Source organism: Drosophila guanche, unplaced genomic scaffold (genome assembly GCF_900245975.1).
Source record: "Drosophila guanche unplaced genomic scaffold, DGUA_6, whole genome shotgun sequence".
In the NCBI taxonomy this organism is placed as follows: domain Eukaryota; kingdom Metazoa; phylum Arthropoda; class Insecta; order Diptera; family Drosophilidae; genus Drosophila; species Drosophila guanche.
The window spans coordinates 12,627,056-12,647,387 of NW_022995744.1; the positions used below are offsets into that span (position 1 = coordinate 12,627,056).

The 20,332-nt window shown below is 46.2% G+C and overlaps 3 protein-coding genes across 4 annotated transcripts; 1 reads left to right on the plus strand and 2 right to left on the minus strand.

Moving 5' to 3' along the window:
• The first annotated feature begins 2,551 nt into the window (after positions 1 to 2,551).
• Positions 2,552 to 7,939, plus strand: LOC117579690 (extensin-1). Its single transcript, XM_034265680.1, has 4 exons — positions 2,552 to 2,695; positions 2,797 to 2,894; positions 5,713 to 5,769; positions 5,835 to 7,939. The coding sequence occupies exons 2-4, from the start codon at positions 2,886 to 2,888 to the stop codon at positions 7,665 to 7,667; spliced, it is 1,899 nt and encodes a 632-aa protein (XP_034121571.1). The 5' UTR covers positions 2,552 to 2,695; positions 2,797 to 2,885; the 3' UTR covers positions 7,668 to 7,939.
• Positions 7,940 to 11,949: 4,010 nt separating this feature from the next.
• LOC117579688 (cuticle protein) lies at positions 11,950 to 13,394 on the minus strand. Its single transcript, XM_034265677.1, has 2 exons — positions 13,349 to 13,394; positions 11,950 to 13,226 (listed from the first exon to the last, which is right to left on the minus strand). Exons 1-2 carry the CDS (start codon positions 13,349 to 13,351, stop codon positions 11,988 to 11,990), a joined length of 1,242 nt encoding a protein of 413 aa, XP_034121568.1. The 5' UTR covers positions 13,352 to 13,394; the 3' UTR covers positions 11,950 to 11,987.
• Positions 13,395 to 14,566: 1,172 nt separating this feature from the next.
• Positions 14,567 to 16,462, minus strand: LOC117579687. 2 transcript variants are annotated; one of them, XM_034265676.1, is made up of 3 exons: positions 16,413 to 16,462; positions 15,797 to 16,279; positions 14,567 to 15,640 (listed from the first exon to the last, which is right to left on the minus strand). In XM_034265676.1, exons 1-3 carry the CDS (start codon positions 16,413 to 16,415, stop codon positions 14,690 to 14,692), a joined length of 1,437 nt encoding a protein of 478 aa, XP_034121567.1. In that variant the 5' UTR covers positions 16,416 to 16,462; the 3' UTR covers positions 14,567 to 14,689. The 2 variants fall into 2 exon arrangements, with proteins under 2 accessions (XP_034121567.1, XP_034121565.1); XM_034265674.1 differs by having other exon boundaries at positions 14,567 to 16,279.
• Positions 16,463 to 20,332: the final 3,870 nt, after the last annotated feature.

Genomic DNA, 20,332 nt, shown 5'->3' on the forward strand with positions numbered 1-20,332 from the left:
AATTAACTTGAACTTGTTACGGTTGCCGGTTTCACTTACCGCAATATGCCGTCGCCCCGTTGCTCAGCGCTTGGCTTCGCTTATGACCGAAAAAAATAAAAAATAAACATGTAAAATCAACCAACGCCCCTCCGAAACCATTCATCCAACTCTCCATCCGTGCACCCAACACCCTTCACCAGCTAATCGCTCCGAAATTTGTTATAAATTTGTCACTTAAATTCATTATTTGCTCAATGGGCTGTGCACATTGTGACCGAATGCAATTAGATATTGATGAATGCCGACTTTTGTGGATGTAAAAATGTACACACTGCGGCAGGGAGAGTGCTTTGATTTTGTTGTGGAGTTTGGAATAATCTCAAGAGAGAGTAAAGAGTGGATAATTTTGCATAATTTTTGGCAAGCAGAAATATAACTTAAACTTTGGTTAATAATTATTAAAATTTACAGAAAAGCTAACCAAGAGTCTGTAGAATATTTTGTATTATTTTTAGTAAGCAGAAATATAACTGAAACCTTAGAAAATAGTCATTTAGAGTGCAGAAAACATAGGCAAGAACCTGAGGAACTTATCGTAAAGTAAACTTATCGTTTACTTTACCCAACAATTAGTTTAAACCCACCATTTAAAGTGTATAACAAATTGTGGCAAATGTCAAATCTCGCCGTGCTTTCGTTTCTCAAATTTTCATATTTAATTATTTATTTATTTGCGAATATTTTGTAGCAGTTCGATTTACGCAAGTGCTAAGGCTCTTGAGGCTGTTGAACTGCTACCGGATTTGTTTGTTTTCGGTGAAAACCATTGAATGCTGAATCACCTGCTGATTTCTGTTGTTGCTGTGGTCGCCGCTGCTGCTGCTGCTGCTAGTATTATGAGTGTTTTACCTTGCGGTTGTCGCTTGATTCGCTGACGAATCATTTGTATGCCATGGGCGAAAAGTGCATACAAAATATTCAATCCGAAGTATATTATTTATGGTACAAGTGTGGTGCGTGAATTTCAAGCAGATTCTAGCCCAGACACATCCTAGTTGCAAGTGCTGTAATAACCAATAGCCTCATAAATTGTGCAATCAAAAGCTTAAAATTCTCAAGTGTTTTGCCCCTCCACCCGTACCAAGTTTCAGCACTAATCCCCGCTTAGTTGAATAGAATTTCCAGTTCTCTATGAAACAGTTAGCCAGCGGAAACTCAACTCCAGATCATCGCTCTGCCATGGGGCTGGCTCTGGCTTTATTTATCGGCTGGCAATAAACGATTTTCGGTGCGAGTTGTTAATGGCATTTCGTTATGATTGTTGCTGCCTGTTGAGGCTAAAAAAACATAGTTTTTGAAAGTTGAAATACTTGACGCGAATCAAAACAGCAAACGAAATGGGTTGGATGGATGTACAGACAACAACCGCATCTTGTACGTGAAGTTTCTTCCGGTTTTGTGTTCGATTTATGATTAGTATTCATAATTGAATGTATATTTGTTGACGAGCAGCGAACACGACCCGACCCGCATCTTTTTTTTTTTTGGTTTTTTCTGTTGCCTTTGTTTTGTTTGTTGCTTGCAGGGTCCAAGTTTTATAGAGTTCACTTTTAATGGAAACTGTTCGCTGATCGATTGCCTAATTTGTCAGCCCCCAAAGGATTAAGCATGGAGTTTTAACATTAATTAGCCATTAAAGCCAACCCCACTCCACCCCAAAAGCAATCATGAAAGGGTGCGGGTGCAGTGCTCATTTGATTGATGAAACTCGAAACTTTTCACACTGCGCTCAGTTCTTTTCCCTCCGACAGACCCCTTTTAAGCGGCAGCGGAAGGTCATGCAATAGCCTAAAAATAAAAATCAAACATGAAATAACTTCAAGCTTTGATTTGGGTGTTCTTTTTGGCACTCTTCGCTCGATATTCGTTCGATATCAGGGTCAGCGCTCACAAACTCACTTCAAAACGGTAGCTAAAAAGTTGCAAAAATAAATCAAATCTCACAAAAGTATTGGGAATGGGCATTTGTAGTTTACTTTATTCCCCCTTGCTGCATTTTCCTACATTTGTTAGCTCTCCATTAGCCCATAAAAACTCTCCACGACGCTCTCCTCCATATAATTTTCATCGTTTGGCATGTAAAGTGCTCAAGGTCATGTCCATTGCTAATTTTGGCACATAATTATGGCAATTTGGAGCTTCTTCTGCAGATCATAAAACAAACAAAGGTCGCTTAGGCCAACGCCAACGCAACGATTAAGGTAGAATAGGGAGGCCGGTGGCGTAGCGTTAATATCGATTAGCACTGCCTAGGGCCCGGCTTGGGCTAAGTGTTAACAGACACGAAACAGTGAGCCAACTCCAGTTTCATCTACAGGTGGTCTACAGGCAGGCAGGGCTCTCAGCGTTCGCTCTCGCGACTGCTGCCGCTGCTGTTGCTGCTGCACTGCGCATGCGTAGACGTCGAGCCGAGCGGCAGCGGCAGCGACAGCGACAGCGGCGTCGTCGTTGTCGTCTTTTGCGTCGGCGCCAGAGGTTGCTCTTATAAATACTCTGTGCGTCGGCGCAGCTTTTGTTATTTGAACTTCAAATTTGCTCGAGTTCGCTTCGTCGTCGTCGTCGTCGTTGAGTCGCCAGCGAAACGCGCGCGTTTTCTTAGCGTTTTCTGCAGCAGCCGCGTTTTTGTGTGTTTTTGTGTGACTTTTGCTTACAAGTGGGTAGCCGTTGGCCATAAACAGACTCAGAACAGATCTACATATGTAGAACATTTGCTGATGGAAGCAGTTGTAAACGTATAGAAAATATATATTTTAGGTGCTGACGCAAGTGCCGCCTGAGCGAGTTGGTGGAACCCAACCGAACCGAACCGATCCCGTACGCGTTTGTTGCATCACGAATTGAGAATGAAGATGGTGAGTGTTTCGCTTGAAATCTACAGCAAAACAGTGTACTATATGAACAATCAAGACATAAACATAAAAGATGTCAAGTTGCCAGAGGGATGGGAGCTAGAATCCCGCACAGAAATATTCCACTCACACTTTTTTCGAGGTGCAGTTGCAGTGGCAGTAGTCGCTGTTGCAGTTGCTGTGGCAGCTGTTGGCCCGGCCCGGCCCGGCCTGGCACTGGCATCCCATGAGGTTGTCTGTCAAACAAAATTGCCCAACTCAAGCGATGGGGGAGTTGGAGTTTCCGAAGAGCGACAGCGTAAAACAAACAACGCCAAAAACAGCAAATCAAGTGGCGGAGTCGTCGCATGGGTAGATTTGCATAAATGGCGCTACAATTGAGGAAAATCGCTGCAAGTACAAAATAACAGCAAAACAGAAAACAGCTGGCGAGGGAGAGACCTGCCGCAATGGCAAATGCAGTGACTGCGAGACTCCAAACTCCACTCCGCTGGCTGACTCACCTTCGCGGGCAACTCTGACTGTGACCGGAAACGCTCATAACGCTGTGCTCTTTGGCCCCGCCCCATCAGCCACCCTTCGATGCTCTTCACGCGTGTTCATTCTGGACAAAAGAGATTTGGCAATCGGTGGTGCGCAAGCGCAACCACCACTCAAGAAACACTTTAAGGCTAAGGCTGAACCCCGAGCGCATTAGGCGGAGTCGTCGCTTGAATGACTCAAAGCGCGCCAAGAACTACAGAGGCAGAGACCGAGTCAAAGTCAGCGACAGCGCCAGTGTTGAGCAATTCAAATTTACACGGACAGACAGATTTCCCACCAAGGTCATCCGCCCCACAGACCACTTACTCATATTTGTATCTGTGTATATTATATCTGTTTCTTTTAATGGCATTTCACACGCCTCAATTGTGACAATTAACGCTCGCGCCTCGTTTTTTTCATGGCAGCGAATTTGTCGCCCAATAGTTTTTCCGCCTTGGAGCCACACAAATGCTTTTGTGTGTGACTTGACAAGATTCAACGAGAGATTCTCTCTGTGGCTGGCATGCTCCAAATTACTCACACCTCACCCACTTTACACGCGGCAGGCAGTTAGGTAATGCCCCGCCACAGAATTATGCCACCTGAGATGACGCAGCAACTTAGTTGTAATGCTTTAATTACGGACCTTTTTGTTATAAGATTATCAATTAAGGTCAAAGCAGGAAAACGGATATACTTCTTATATAAATCTTTTAAATATAGAAATCCATGTTTAATTTGGATTAAGATTAAGTGGAGATTCCGCACTGCCTTTTGTGGCAGGTTTGAACAACAAATCTCGGCTACGCCTCTGTCTCTGGCCTAAAGAATTTTTCATGTTATGCGACACCTGAGTCACTGGCCATAAAAAAAAAACAAAACTTAATTGGGTTCTGACTTTAATGGACATCACAGTTGTCAACTAAAACCCCTAAAATAAATGTGTATTATATTCTGACTTGACAAGTACTAGTACTGGGTGCGGGTTGTCGGCAGGGGTAAGATCTAACTCAAGATGATTGGCAAATCCGCTGAAAAATTAAGGCCCGACAGCCTGACAAGCCGCTCGAGTGAGTGACTTGAATGAGTGCCTGTCGAGTGGCATTTTTCCATAACCATTTATCAAACAAACTAAAAAGAGACTCGAGCAACAAAAACTAGCAACAAAAATGTGTAAGAATATTGCGTGGGAGGCTTGAAACTATTTCCATTTTGATTGAGAGATGAGCTGTTGGCTCTTGCCCCTTGTGTATCTTGGCTTCTTTTTGTTTAAACCTTTTGTTTGCCATTGTTTCTGTTCAATTAAAGTTTGGCTTTTATTTTAATGACCCACCGTCGACTTTTAATGACTTTTGACTTAAAGCGCACTCGGCACAAAAAAACCTTAAATGCTGCTTAAGAATGTTTTTTTGTATAGTTTTTATTTCGCCCAGATTTATGTGTTTCAATTTGAGAAATGGAATTCCGGGTTCCAGTTCCAAAGATTGACGATCCCAAAGGTCCCGCACTGCCTCTCTCTCTCAATTAGCTCGCAGCAAATTGATAGTCGGCACATTTACATAATTCCAAATGGCAGAAACTATTTCTAATTTAATTTTAGCATCTCTTGGTGGGGGTTTATCGAACCGGTCTCCGTGACTTTCCCATCAAGCTCCAGCTCCAGTATTTCATATCGAATCCCGAGGCCATTAACACTTTGGCGACTACTCGTATGTAAGTAGAACTTTTTCAATGTCGTGTGGCAGATGCGTCGACCTTGACTCTGTGAGCACAGCGAGAGAGAGAAGGGGGACAGGCAGCTAATAATTGTGTTGAGATCTCAACATGCGGGTTGGGTTTAGTCTACGCTCTGCCCATAATTAATTAACAAATCGCCATCGGGGTCGACAATTATCGTTGAAAAATGCATTTAAACGCTTTCAACTTGTTAATCAATAATGTGCGTAAAGAGCCAAGCCAACCAGCCTTGCCTTCGTGGAGCGTGACCCAATTGGCAGTCGCCATCAAAGTCGAACCAAAGCCAAAGCCAAGCCAATTGATTTGCCAAAAGTCGACTGCGGTGTCAAAAGCTGACTTTGATGGCGTCTCTCACACAGCCATTTGGCAAATTGTATGCGGAAATTTTTGACGCTACCATCAATGCTGAAACACGTCTAAATTGCCCATAAACGGGGGCCCGGGGCCCACGTAAATGTCAGTCCAAGCAGCTAAAAATAAATATAAATATGTCCAAGTTTTGATTTAAGTTCATTATGGCAACCGAAAAATCGATTGATTTGTGTGTTTTCTTTTGCAGCAACATCGACTTATCTGCCTGGCGCTGATCGCCCTCAGTTCCTCTGCCCTGGCACAGGTACGTAAATGCCTCAGCATCGCGAACGCAAGATAATCAACATAATTTTCTATATAAATTCACAGCACTACCAAGGAGGCTACGATTATCCAGTGCCGAAGGTCTCCTTTACGGATGGCTACTCTTATCCCAAGCCAGCGATACCCTTCCCACCGCCAGCACCCAAAGTGAGCAGCGGATACTCGTATCCCAAGCCAGTGGTGCCATTCCAACCGGAGCTGCCAAAGTACAGGCCGCCGGTGCAGCAGATCATTCCACAGGAACCGAAACTGGTCCAGGGATATTCCTACCCAAAGCCAGCGGTGCCATTCCCACCACCGACATCTGGATACGCGTATCCCACACCATCCATTCCCTTCCCACCACCACCACCCAGCAATCCTCCACCACAGCCGAAACAGGGCTATGACTATCCCAAACCCAGCATCCCATTCCCACCTCCCACACTCCCACCCCAAAAGTATCTGCCGCCTGTGACGACTGCGAGCCCACCGCAGCCCAAGTATCTGCCTCCTCCGCAACCAACCAATCCACCGCAGCCCAAGTACCTGCCACCCCCTCAGCAGAAGCAGGGCTATGACTATCCCAAGCCAGCCATTCCGTTCCCACCTCCGACGAATCCACCACAGAAGTACTTGCCACCAGTGACGCCCACGAAGCCTCCACAGCCTAAATACTTGCCACCAGTCATCAAGCCAACACTGCCACCCCAGCCAAAGTACCTGCCGCCGCCGCCTCAGCCGAAACAGGGCTACGAGTACCCCAAACCCATCGTTCCATTCCCACCGCCAACGAATCCACCACAGATCAAACAAGGATACGACTACCCGAAGCCAGCCATTCCATTCCCACCGCCCACCAATCCCCCACAGAAATACCTGCCTCCCGTTATCCCAACGAAGCCACCGCAACCGAAGTACCTCCCTCCCGTCAAGCCCACAAACCCACCACAGCCTAAATACCTTCCCCCTCCTCCCCAGCCCAAACAGGGTTATGAATATCCCAAGCCTGCCGTTCCATTCCCACCACCGCAGAAGTACTTGCCACCTGCAACCACCACACAGCCACCAAAGCCCAAATACTTGCCCCCCGTCCAAGCCACTTTCCCACCACAGCCAAAATATCTGCCACCTCCTCAAGTGAAACAGGGATACGATTACCCCAAGCCCGCCATTCCATTCCCACCGCCAACGAATCCACCACAGAAATATTTGCCTCCTCCCGTGAGCACAGCTCCTCCACCACCACCACCACCAAAGTACTTGCCGCCTAGGCCAACAAACCCACCGCAGCCCAAGTACCTGCCACCTCCCCAGCCAACCAATCCACCACAGCCCAAGTACCTTCCACCTCCCCAGCCCAAAAAGGGCTACGAGTACCCCAAGCCCTCCATCCCATTCCCACCTCCAACTAATCCCCCACAGAAATACTTGCCACCCGTTAGGGTAACCATTCCCCCGCAGCCCAAGTACCTGCCACCTCCCCAACCTACCCTCCCACCACAGCCTAAATATCTGCCTCCCCCGCAGCCCAAACAGGGCTACGAGTACCCAAAACCTGCTATTCCCTTCCCAGCTCCCACACTCCCTCCCCAGAAATACTTGCCACCCACCACCACCACCACACCTGCACCACAGCCCAAGTACCTGCCACCTCCACAACCCAAACAGGGTTATGAGTATCCCAAGCCAGCCATCCCATTCCCACCACCCACAAATCCACCACAGAAATACCTTCCTCCCGTTGTGCCCACCAGCCCACCACAGCCCAAGTACCTCCCCCCACCCCAGCCGAAGCAGGGGTACGAGTATCCCACACCAGTCATTCCCTTCCCTCCTCCCGCACCCAAGACCCAGGGTTACTCCTACCCGAAGCCAGCGATCGCCTTTGATTTCTGATCCCTCATATCCTTCGCCACCCCTCCAACCTACATCACTGATCAAATGACACGATTGCCTCTGTGTGCGCATAGTGATCCTTAGGAACGTACGAAATTGAATATTTGTAATTAACTGTAATAATTTAATTTAAAACCTAATTTTAATGATACATCAGGGTCCTGCCCGCGAACTCCACGATCGAACTTAGTCATTAAAATATGTTTATTAAATTTATGTTTTAAAGATTACGCAGCGCTGACGAAATTAAACGACCTATGTGAATGTTAAAAGTATCGTATTTTCACGATTATTATGTTTATTTATTTCCTATCCATCAAAACTCAACTTCAGATCAAACGCAGAATAATTTCAATAATTATCTGATGTTCCTGTGAATTCCTATTTATGGCAAACAGTAGGAAAATAGTAAAGTAAAGTAAAGAAGCATTCTTTTTGTCTCTCTTACCTTTTGCCACATAATATTGCGCTCTTTTGTTACTCTTTCCTTTCATGTGTGAGAAGAACAGTAAATGAAGGTTCTTCTCACACATGAAAAGTCGACGATTCAGTGGTTACGACGGAAAAGAAACGGGACTAAGAAACCGGGCGACGATTCGATCGAACGATTTGCGAAACGAAAACGCACCAGCATAACCAAAAGAATTCAAATAATTCCAAGCACATTTCCATGAGAGCACACATATTTGGTAGATTAATATAAGGTGAGGAACAACTGCACTGAACGCACTGCAGCAAGAAAGAGAGATTCCCAAGACCTCACCTCACCATGTAATGAGAGAGCGTCGACTCGCTGCGCTCCCGCCATTCTTATTGCTCTTCTTTTCTGCTCTTTACTTTGGGCATTGGAGTGGGAAAGGGACAAAACTCTGCCCCTCTTTTGCATTTTCTGCACACACGACACACAAACACTGACACACATTGCCAGAGATAACGTGACCAAACGAAAACAAATATGTATGCATTAAATAAAAAGTCTAAATGTTGAATAATAAATGCATTATACATTTTAAACACTTCACAATCACTTATTTCCTTATTTTTCCGCTCTGCCTTTATATGCCATTTTGCCGTATCTCTGGATCAGGAACCTTTTCTTGCCATTTTTGGGCCTTTTTCTTTCGAAACACTTCCCCACTATAACGCAACCACTTCACTTCACTTCACAATACACTTTTCACTTTCACTTATTGCCAATTTTTCCGCTGCCATTCTGCCATTTTTGGGCGTATGTCTTTTGAAACAGTGCCCCACTGGATCTCTGGATCAGGCCAGATACTGCAACCACTTAACTTCACTTCACCAATACACTTTTCACTTTCACTTATTGCCAATTTTTCCGCTGCCACTCTGCCATTCTGCGGCATCTCTGGATCAGGGATTATGCTGCAACCACTTCACTGCACATTTCACTTCACTGCACCACACTGAACCACTACACTGCACTGCACCACTGCCCTACAATTTTCCCGATGGATTTTCCATCCATTTCCCGATTTTCGCGACCCGAAACGCGGAGCTTACTTAAAACCGCTCGCTTTGTCCGTCCGAAAAAATTGAAAGTGAGAGAGCGGCGCAAATTTTAATGCGTAGGTGGCCTTTTTTCTAGAACATTCTATGCTCTCCTTCTTTTGTGCTTCCCACTTGCTCTCTCGTTCGACTGCGTACAGTGGCGTAGGGGGATTTGTATTACATTTTTCCCTTTTCCCCTTTCCAAGTGATTGACAGAACATACTTATGTAAATGCACACGGAAATGCAGCCCTCTCCACTGCACGCCACTGTATTCTCAAGAGGCCTCTCACCTACAGCTCTCCTTCTTATGCGCTTCCTACTTGCTCACGCATTGGAGTTTAGATGTGTGTTGTCCCTCTCCTACTCTAAGAGAGCAAAGATTTGTGCGTTTGACAAAGAAACGGTTAATGGCAAGAAAGGTAAAATGGCTCTGCATCTGTTTTCGCATGTGTTGTGCGTGTGGAGAGGGGAGAAGAAGCCGAGAAGGCGAACATGGAAGATGATAGACGACTGCATGGAATGTTCAAGAAACAAAGCCTCCAACAAATTCAATACCTTAGAGTTCTATAGTCTTTGGTAGGAGCCTTCGTTTTTAACATCGAACATTCCATGCTCTACTTCAGTAGCACTTCCTACTTTATCACCCATTTTACTTTGGAGTTCGCCTTTGATATTTTTGTCTCCGTCTCAAACACCAAGAGCGCGAAGGTTTTGCGGTTGGTGAGAGACTTTTCGGCAGGACAGTGGTGTGCTGTGAAGAGGGGCTGAAAAGGATCATGTAATACCACTAATCCCCTACGCCACTGTACGCATTTGAACGAGAGAGCAAGTGGGAAGCGCAAAAGAAGGAGAGCATGGAATGTTCTAGAAACCAAGCCGCCTACGCATTACAATTTCCGCCGCTCTCTCACTTTCAATTTTTTCGGACAGACAAATCACGCGGTTTTAAGTAAGCTCCGCGTTTCGGGTCGCGAAAATCGGGAAATGGATGGAAAATCCATCGGGAAAATTGTAGGGCAGTGGTGCAGTGCAGTGATGTGGAGTTTAGTGTTTCAGGGAAGTGAAGTGCAGTGTTATTGTGCAGTGTGGTGATGCAGTTATTATAAAATTAAAATTGCATGAAAAAGTTCCTGAACCAAAATGGCAGCTGACGACGGCGAAATGGTTTGCAAACGGCAGAGCGGTTAAGGCAAAATAAGGACAGAAGTGAACATGAAAAGTGTATTGTACAATTAATATACAAGATGTGTTACCATTTTTTAGTATGCAGAAATCTTTTTTTTTTTAAAGCATGCAAAAAAAGGCGTTGAATTTTGTCCCTTTCCCACTCCATCAAGAAATATTCGTAGTGAGGAAGCCAAGCAACAAGGAAAGAGCGAGTGCTTAGCGTATCGTTGCTCTCTCGCACCAAGTGTCTCATTGCATGGTGAGGAAAGGTCTACGTGATCTTATGCTCTCTCGCTAGTGCTTCCACATGAGCTACAATGCATTTCTGCCTCACCTTATATTAATCTACCCTAAATATTTCTTTTCTTGTGCGATCCGTTTTCGTTTCGCAAATCGTTCGTTACAAATTCCCGTTTCTTTTCCGACGTACGCACAGAATCGCACAAAATATACAAATAATGGCTTCAAAGGTAAGAGACAAGAGAGTGTTTTCGTGTATTTGTAAACCCTTTGCCTTCTGTTTTCTTTTTCGTAAGTACCAACCCCATCGATTCATCTGATTGCGTTAATGAAAGTCGTGTGATCCGAAGTTTATCTGAAGTTGGACTTTAATGGATATCGCCTGGGCTAGTCTTCAATTTATGCTGAACAGTCAAAGTAAGTATGCATCAGTATCTGTTTTTTTGTTAAATATTTAGCAAGAAGACATTCGAATAGATAGGGTTGCCATTGATTTTAAACGTGATGTTCAGCATCCGCGAAGACCCGAAAAGTATGCCCCATGTCTTACCATAAATAAAAAGTGTGCTAACAACAAGGTTGCCGCAGGCGGCTTTGAACTTGAAGCAGCCTCCTAAGCCCATAATGCACTTGTATAAATTATAATAAAATTGTGATTCATGAAACGAGTTTCCGCTTCACCAACTTGAACCAATTCGATCATCTTTTGCTGCCGGCAATCTTTTTTGTTTGTGCTTGACGACAAACTTTGATTGTTTTAATTCTCTCAATTCGTAATTAATACAAATCTTCACTGTTGATAGGTTTTACTTTTTTTCGCGTTTCCTGTTTCTGGTTTTCGTAGCTTAGAAAGTGATCAAATTTAGGAATATATTTTAAGATCTTAATTTCGAAAGAACAAGAATAGCTAAACTGGATTTCTGTGGCGTCAGACGCGGCGTCGCGGCCATGGCAACCTGCCTCTTCGATCATAGCACTGCCGTTCAGTTGCTGCTGCCATTAACTGGCGAAGTCCGTTCCGCATTGATGGCGCTCTATTTAAGTTGCTCCTTTTCTAATTACCAAATGGAACATTTATTCGACTTTGACTGCCGTCTCCTTAAATTGTTGCTGATTTCTGCCTTTTATCAGCTCTATCAGTGACTCCACGTACTCTCTTTGTGTCCTTAGTTATATTTTTATATTTATATATTTTTTTGGTGTTCTGAAGGAGCTTGAGTCTTCGAAGGCGCTTGGGATTTATATATAATAATTTTAATTAAGAAAGTAAACAACTTTAAGGTATATTTTTCAAGGGTTTTATTTCTGATTTTATCAATTTCGTTCCCTAACATTTTCTGTACAAGTGACTGAAGAACCCGGGCTGGGCTTGTTGGGGGAGCCTCAACTGCTAAACCGTTTAATATCTGTGGCGGCGGAGGACGCGACGACGCTGGGTCTTGTAGCGGTATCCATCGGTGGCCGAGTAGCTGTGTGCTGGCTCAGAGGCAGCGGTGTCGTACTCAGCGGGGGCAGAGTAGGACTGAGCTGGGGCGGAGTACGACTGAGCTGGAGCAGAGTAGGAGACAGCTGGTGCGGAGGCAGCAGCGGTGTAGGTGGCCTGAGCTGGGGCAGAGTAGGACACAGCTGGGGCGGAGGCGGCAACGGAGTAGCTGGCCTCAGCGGGAGCAGAGTAGGACTGAGCTGGGGCAGAGTAGGAGACAGCTGGGGCGGAGGCGGCAGCGGTGTAGGATGGAGCGGCCTGGTAGACTGGAGCTGGGGCAGAGGCTGCTGGGGGCAGGTAGTCGTTGGATGGCAGATGGCTCACATCACGACGGTGGCGACGGAGGACGCGACGACGCTGGGTCTTGTAGCGGTATCCATCGGTGGCCGAGAAGCTGTGTGCTGGCTCAGAAGCAGCGGTGTCGTACTCAGCGGGGGCAGAGTAGGATGCAGCTGGGGCAGAGTAGGAAGCAGCGGGTGCAGAGTAGGACTGAGCTGGGGCAGAGTAGGACACAGCTGGAGCAGATGCGGCAGCGCTGTAGGATGGAGCGGCCTGGTAGACTGGAGCTGGTGCAGATGCTGCTGGGGGCAGGTACTCAGAGGTTGGTGCGGAAGCGGCTCCCTGGAAGGGGGGCAGGTAATCGTTGGATGGCAGATGGCTCACATCACGACGGTGGCGACGGATGACGCGACGACGCTGGGTCTTGTAGCGGTATCCATCGGTGGCCGAGAAGGTGTGTGCGGGCTCGGAAGCAGCGGTCTCGTACTCAGCAGGAGCGGAGTAGGATGCAGCTGGGGCCGAAGCAGCAACGGAGTAGCTGGCCTGAGCGGGAGCAGAGTAGGACTGAGCGGGAGCCGAGTACGACACAGCTGGTGCGGAGGCAGCAGCGGTGTAGGTAGCCTGAGCGGGAGCAGAGTAAGACTGAGCTGGAGCTGAGTAAGACACAGCTGGAGCAGAAGCGGCAGCGGTGTAGGTGGCCTGGGCTGGTGCAGAGTATGACTCAGCTGGTGCAGAGTAGGACTCAACTGGAGCCGATGCCTCCGCGGCGTAGGAAGCAACTGGAGCCGATGCGGCACCGTATGTGGGGGGCAGGTAGTTGTTGCTAGGTGCGGTGGCGGCCACGGCGGCGACAAAGGCGCAGATCAGCAAGAGTTTCTGCAAAAAATAAGAGAATATTTAGATCGTTGAATTAAGTTATCCTGGAGCTGTGTGTGCTGTTGTGTGTGTGTGTGTTTTTTGGGTGTGTAATCCTCTCGAGAAAGGAGCTGTAATCGTACCATTTTGCTGGGTTGGTCGGCTGTCCAGTTGATTGTAGAATGCAAATGGAAGTGATGCCTTAGCCAATGTTCTGCTGCTTATTTATATGATTCTAATCACCGGGCCAGTGCTATACCTAATTAGCATTTGGCTTCTTAATTTATGAATTTCGTATTTAGTGACACCGCCAAAACATATCCATTATAGTTTTTGCAAGCAGGTTTGCAACGGGTTTCGGCATCGGCAACGGGCGAGTCGCCACCACCGCAGCCGCCGCAGCCGCCGCGTGTGTGTGAGCCGGCGTACCGGGGGTGCCCCTTTCTCCCCGCAAGAACTCGTCAATGTAGCTTCCATTTAATAACCCAAATTGCCCCAATCCTCACAATCGAAGATCAGGTTCCATTATTACGTACATCTGCACTCGCGAATTTCTCTCAGACGAACGCGTGCCGCTGCATGCTGATCCACCAGCTCCATTTGCTGAATTACTTATAATGAAATTTCGGTTTAATCAACTGTGAATTAATCGAGTTCTCTGACTCTCCAATAAAAAACTTGATAATGAGTAGTCGGATGCATCAGAGAAAAGGCCAAAAATAAAAAAATAGAAACACTCGTTCCGTTTTTAGATACCTCAAAAAAGATGCCAAAAAATAGCAACAAAGAATTCGTGCGCACGGAAATAAATCACGATCTGATCTCAATGTCGAAAGAGAATCAGCAAAGAGCTGACCTGACTGTCAAAGACGATTATTTGTTGTCTACACCGTTGCCTACACACTCTTGAAATATTTATACAGGCATTAAAACAGCTGAAATTAAACTAGATCAAGTATATTTATTTAAAGTTAATTTATTTACAATTTAATGGCGCTTTAAAGACCATAGTTAGTTTTCCTGGAGCTGCTTCCATAAAGTCTCTTCATAAAAGAAATATACCACAATATGTTAGTGGTGCAAATCTGGCGGAAGCGCTTATTGAAGTAGACTCGAAGTACGACAGATATAATTTTCTAAAGTGCTCCCAAAAAGTTTACTCCTCTTTCGAGTATCCATCCACCTCTGCTTTCAAGAACTATCAGCGAATACTAAGAGCGCGTGTTAAGAACGAGCGACATCAGCGAGATGTTACAGCGATCGCTAACATCCTTTTAACAAAGAGCAGTAACATACTGTTAACGTGTAATGTTAAAATTACATTTTTATGGAAAACTAATTTTGATAAAAACCAACAAATATTTATGGATTCGTTATTGTATTATTATATTTCTTCAAGGAAAAAGGAAAAGTATTCTTATAATAAAATTTGTACTCCAAAATGAGTACAAATCGATCACTTGGTGGAACAGATCTCGCATGGTTTAATGACGACGGATCACAACACGCTTGTGGGTCTTGTAACGGTAGCCATCATCGGCCAAGACGTGAGCGGGAGCAACCTCGATGTTGTTGGCAACGGGAGCCAAGTACTCGTTGGAAGGAGCGACGGCCTCCTGGACGGGGGGCAGGTACTCGTTGGACAGCTCGTTGACATCACGACGGTGGCGACGGATCACCACACGCTTGTTGGTCTTGTAACGGTAGCCATCATCAGCCAAGACGGTATCGACGGCAGGGGCCAAGTACTCGTTGGAAGGAGCGACGGCCTCCTGGACAGGGGGCAGGTACTCGTTGGACAGCTCGTTGACATCACGACGGTGGCGACGGATCACCACACGCTTGTTGGTCTTGTAACGGTAGCCATCATCAGCCAGGACGGTATCGACAGCGGGAGCCAAGTACTCGTTGGAAGGAGCGACGGCCTCCTGGACAGGGGGCAGGTACTCGTTGGACAGCTCGTTGACATCACGACGATGGCGACGGATCACCACACGCTTGTTGGTCTTGTAACGGTAACCATCATCAGCCAGGACGGTATCGACAGCGGGAGCCAAGTACTCGTTGGAAGGAGCGACGGCCTCCTGGACAGGGGGCAGGTACTCGTTGGACAGCTCGTTGACATCACGACGATGGCGACGGATCACCACACGCTTGTTGGTCTTGTAACGGTAGCCATCATCAGCCAAGACGGTATCGACGGCAGGGGCCAAGTACTCGTTGGAAGGAGCAACGGCCTCCTGGACAGGGGGCAGGTACTCGTTGGACAGCTCGTTGACATCACGACGATGGCGACGGATCACCACACGCTTGTTGGTCTTGTAACGGTAGCCATCATCAGCCAAGACGGTATCGACGGTAGGGGCCAAGTACTCGTTGGAAGGAGCGACGGCCTCCTGGACAGGGGGCAGGTACTCGTTGGACAGCTCGTTGACATCACGACGGTGGCGACGGATCACCACACGCTTGTTGGTCTTGTAGCGGTAGCCATCATCAGCCAAGACGGTATCGACGGCAGGGGCCAAGTACTCGTTGGAAGGAGCGACGGCCTCCTGGACAGGGGGCAGGTACTCGTTGGACAGCTCGTTGACATCACGACGGTGGCGACGGTAGACAACGCGACGGTTGGTCTTATAACGGTAGCCATCAGCGGCGAGCTCATGGGCTGGGGCAGCCTCAATCTCGACTGGAGCAGGAGCGGCAATCTGGATGGGAGCAGCGACCTGGACTGGGATGGGAGCAGGAGCGGCCACCTGTTGTGGGGGCAGGTACTCGTTGGAAGGAGCGGCAGCCTGCTGAGGGGGCAGGTACTCGTTGGAGGGCAGATGGCTCACATCACGACGGTGACGGCGGAGGACCACACGCTTGTGGGTCTTGTAACGGTAGCCATCATCGGCCAGCTCATGGGCAGGTGCAGCCTCAGCCTGGACCTGGACAGGGGGCAGGTAGTCGTTGCTGGGGGCAGCGATGATCTGAGCCTCCTGCACCACGGGGGGCAAGTACTCGTTGGATGGCAGGTGGCTGACATCAGCGGCCACAGCTGCGATCACGGCAAAAGCGATCAGGAAGAATTTCTGCAAGAAACACACAGGAAACACGATTGAGAATAGTCCTTTAAAGTCGTCGCGTTTTGCTCATCTCCAAAATGTGTTTGGAGGGTAACGAAATGTTTGTGGTATGATTTGCCCTAAGGCTTACACTGCGTACCATCGTGTCCGTTGAGCTGCTTGTTCACACCAGTAAAACCGAAACTCTAATGTTGAATACGCAGAACCTTTTGGTATTTATACAAATTCTCTGCTCTTCGCCACCGCCACATTACACAGCTCGCAGATTTTGCGTTCGACGCTGACGGCAAAGCCGACGTCGCAGCCCACGCTCGGGCCCATCTTCGGCCGTGCTGTAAATTTTCGCACGGCTTTTGGCCGCTGCCTCTGCAGAGGTGAGTTCTAACCCGCTCGGCTAACCCGCCGCTCAGAGGCTGCGACGGCAGCAGCGACGCTTACATTTGCACAAAAAGCTAAAAGCAAGAGAAGCTAGCAAATGGAATTAAAATGTTTAATGGGCAAAATCGTTCGCACGGATTCTCTTAATTGTTTTATTTAAGCAGATGCAAAAGATTTTTGATGGACACCAACGTTTTGGACAACTCGAGCGCTCACACACACAAACACACTCGTTGGAGCCAGCCCAAAACAACTTTGCTCTCTGATGTTGTTTACACCTCTTTGTGGCCTGTTTGGGGGGGGGCTGTGGCTGAGTCTTTGTTCCATTCAAGACGCCGCCAAAAAATATTGCGCTCGATTCGGATTCAAACGATGAGTTTTTCAATTCAATCAAATTCGCTCACTTCCATAGCATCCGCCACAGCAGCATCTGCTCATTGTTGGTTGTCATGTCGTCGTAGTCGTTGCTGTTCATTAATCAACAAATAGGAACTGCCAAACTACGAGCCATTCAGTTAATTGTGCTTTTGCCTGAGAATTAGGCAACTTTTTGTAAGCTTTATGCCGGATATCGAATGTTCCGCCTATTGAGATTATTCCAAGAATTTGAATAAACAAAAGAGTGAAATATTTGTGGCGTATCCTGTATCAATATTATGATGTTTTCAGGTGTAACCATAAATAACCGATTGGAAAGGAATAAATATGTCTTTCTGTGATTTTATGTACAATTTTACATTCACGACAAATATTGGGACCCACGGCAACTGTCCATCTGTTCATCTGATCTTTGTCAAAAATATGCCCACACGCTCTCAATTAAACGCTCTCCCACCAATCGACTTGCTAAAAGTTAAAGCAAACATTCAAGCAGCAATTGTCTTATGCAGCTGGTAGCCCATAGCCCATGATTAATGAACCCCTTCCAAGTAGGAGAAAGATTTGGCAAATGTTTGAGCAGATCGACAGCCATGAGAAGCAAGGCTCGTTAGAGATGCTAAGAACTAATCGGTTCCGTATAATCGAAGGATAAACAATGTCTAACACGCTGCTGATTGATTCTGTGAAATAAAACAGCGTACATTATGTGTGTATGATTTTTTATTAAAATAAATGTACATTGCTGAAAGTCGAGGTCGCTGGGGTAGCCCAACTGGTAGTCCAGTCAGAGTCAGAGCTGACGAGGAGGAGGATTCTGGTGATTTTGATGGATGGTTGCCACGCGCCACAGTTCGGCGCCTCTAGACGAGAGTTGAACCGCAGAGAAGAGCTCTATGGAGTGGTGTTTATAGCACCAGTTTTAGCTAATTAACTAGCGTCATAAAAAAAACATGATCAAATAACAATTGTATATATATTTTATTCCATTTTGCAAATGCATTAAGATTTAGAGTCTTACATTTCTAGTTTTGTTGGCTGAAACAATGGAGTAAACCATTTCATTTCCTGTGTGTGTTCTGTGCACACACAAAACTAGACTCACAATCTACTATTAACGAGCAAAATTTATGACTTGCTAATTTACATTTTGAATCTCCCGCCAAAATCTGCGAGACTGACTGCTCTATTCTGGGCCTGTTCTATTGTCATCCACGCTGGTCCCATAAACGTTCTACACGCACATGTGCTGCTCGCCAGTCAATAGATCAAGATCAGGCGACTGACCAACGCATTATTGTCATCAGCATTATTGTATTCCATCAGCAGCATCTTCGAATTGGCTGCCCGGGAAGCCAGACCTGGTCTCTGAACACTTAAAAGTGCCATTTCGGAATTGATGTTGATGCTAAGATGGCAAAAATATGCAAATTAGTGAATGGCAACCACCAGTCTGTGTTCCCCCCCTCAGAGAATGACAAAAAAAAGTCTCATAATGGTCACAGACACCATATAAATATTGTCAAACTCTGTTTGATAAGTGAACGTGGGGCCCCACACAAAAAATTAGCGTAGATTCCACAAATAGAAACTAGGAGAGCGGAACAGCGAAAGGAGATCTGCTGGGATTGTACCAACCATCCGATTCGATTGGATGGATAATGGATGAGTTTTTGCTCAAAACTGAGCGCTCCCCTTTTCGAGACTTAAGTGTGTTGGGTCTTAGTTTTATTTGGATCTTTTTTGCATAATCCCAGTGGCCGCGTCGCTCTGTCTAACAAAACCCATTTCGCTGGAGTCTTAATTTATGCAAATTCTATTCTAATTAATATTAAAAACCATTTGATTTTGGAGCTTAGAAGGCGGCAAACTTCTCTCTCTCTCTCTCTCTTTGTTTATGGCCACCAGACACTTACACGCGCTAGTTTTGTTTTCAGTCTTTAATATACCCTTACCAAAAGTAAATTTAAATTAGTTTAGTGGCACATTTTGGGCACTTAGAATACTCTTTTAGAGCATTAATTCGTCGTCTTGTTTAGCTTTTGAACCCCTACCCCTTTGCCAAGTACACCTTTTAGTCTTTTATGATGAACTTTTGGCTTTTGTTTTAGCCGTTTTGGATGCTCTTTTTTTTCCCAAAAAAACTTAAATGTATGATAAATCATTCGGGAAACCAGTTCTCGGTCGGCGACTAGAAAGTGGCCCCCATCGCCATGCAGCGCATCGCCACAAACAAGACAAAAACGAAAACCAAAATTAGAAGAAAAAAAAACCTAAGAAGATGGAAAGAACAAAAAGAAATAGAAACAAAATCTTGCGCACACTTTTAACGCACGGCTCCATCAATAATGTATACGCGTGGCAGCCAGTCGATATTTATTTAGTTTTTTTGGCAAGTTCCTTTCCAAACGCTTGGCAATGTAAAACCAAATTTGATTTTGATTCTTTGTGGCCAGCGGCTCTTTGAGTGGCTTGAAGTGCGTTTGAGGCTTGAAATTATATTTTTATATGTTGGCTGTCTAAAATTAATTATGTGCGCCTGAGAATTAATCATCTTTTTGGGAGCCCTCATTCTGGCTATGTTTAACATATGACGCAAGGCGGAATTACATGCAACAGTTCTGATTCCCCCAGCCCCAAATTGACTTACAATCACAGGGTACACAAATATCAGGCTGTAACTCACAGCTGGAGCCGCATTAAAAGCCACAAAAGAAGCGGGCGGACGGATCATTGAACTCCACAGCTCTACATCAGCCCATCTCCACGCTGAAGCTGCTCCCCACACACTCGCTCTGCATAGCTACAACACGTATCCATGTATATTCTGCCCGAAATTCGCACAGATTGTTCCCGAAATTTAGAACTCTGTAATCAGCAGCGGCAGAGCCACGAGCCGCGGCTCTCAGCTGGGTCAGGTTTGGTTTTTTGGTTTTGCTGTAGATCTCTCGGCAGTTCCCTTTTTTTGTTAATTGTATGCAAAGCTGCCCACTCTCTGGTTGTTCTTTGCTCTAGAGAGTTTTGTGTGCTTGCCATTAATTATTTGAATTTAATGCTACTTGTACCTGTGGACTCACTTAAGTGAGTTGTGAACTGAACTGATTTATGGTACGAACAACTAAGAGCTTTCTATTAGCTGCAGCTGCAGGCTGATTGGATTGGGTCAGAAGCCTCCAGCTGTGACCTAAGGCTAAACGGAGATAATGGACACATTTGATGGAGGAGACTGCAGTCCAATATTGACATTGATTGGCGAATACAACCGCCATTGTGGTGTGGGCACCGCCCTCGTTGCCAAAAACC

Bases quoted from the DNA above. Each gene is read 5' to 3' on its own strand.
- LOC117579690 (XM_034265680.1), top strand. The intron at 5,770-5,834 runs GTACGTAAATGC...ATAAATTCACAG, and splicing joins GTTCCTCTGCCCTGGCACAG to CACTACCAAGGAGGCTACGA.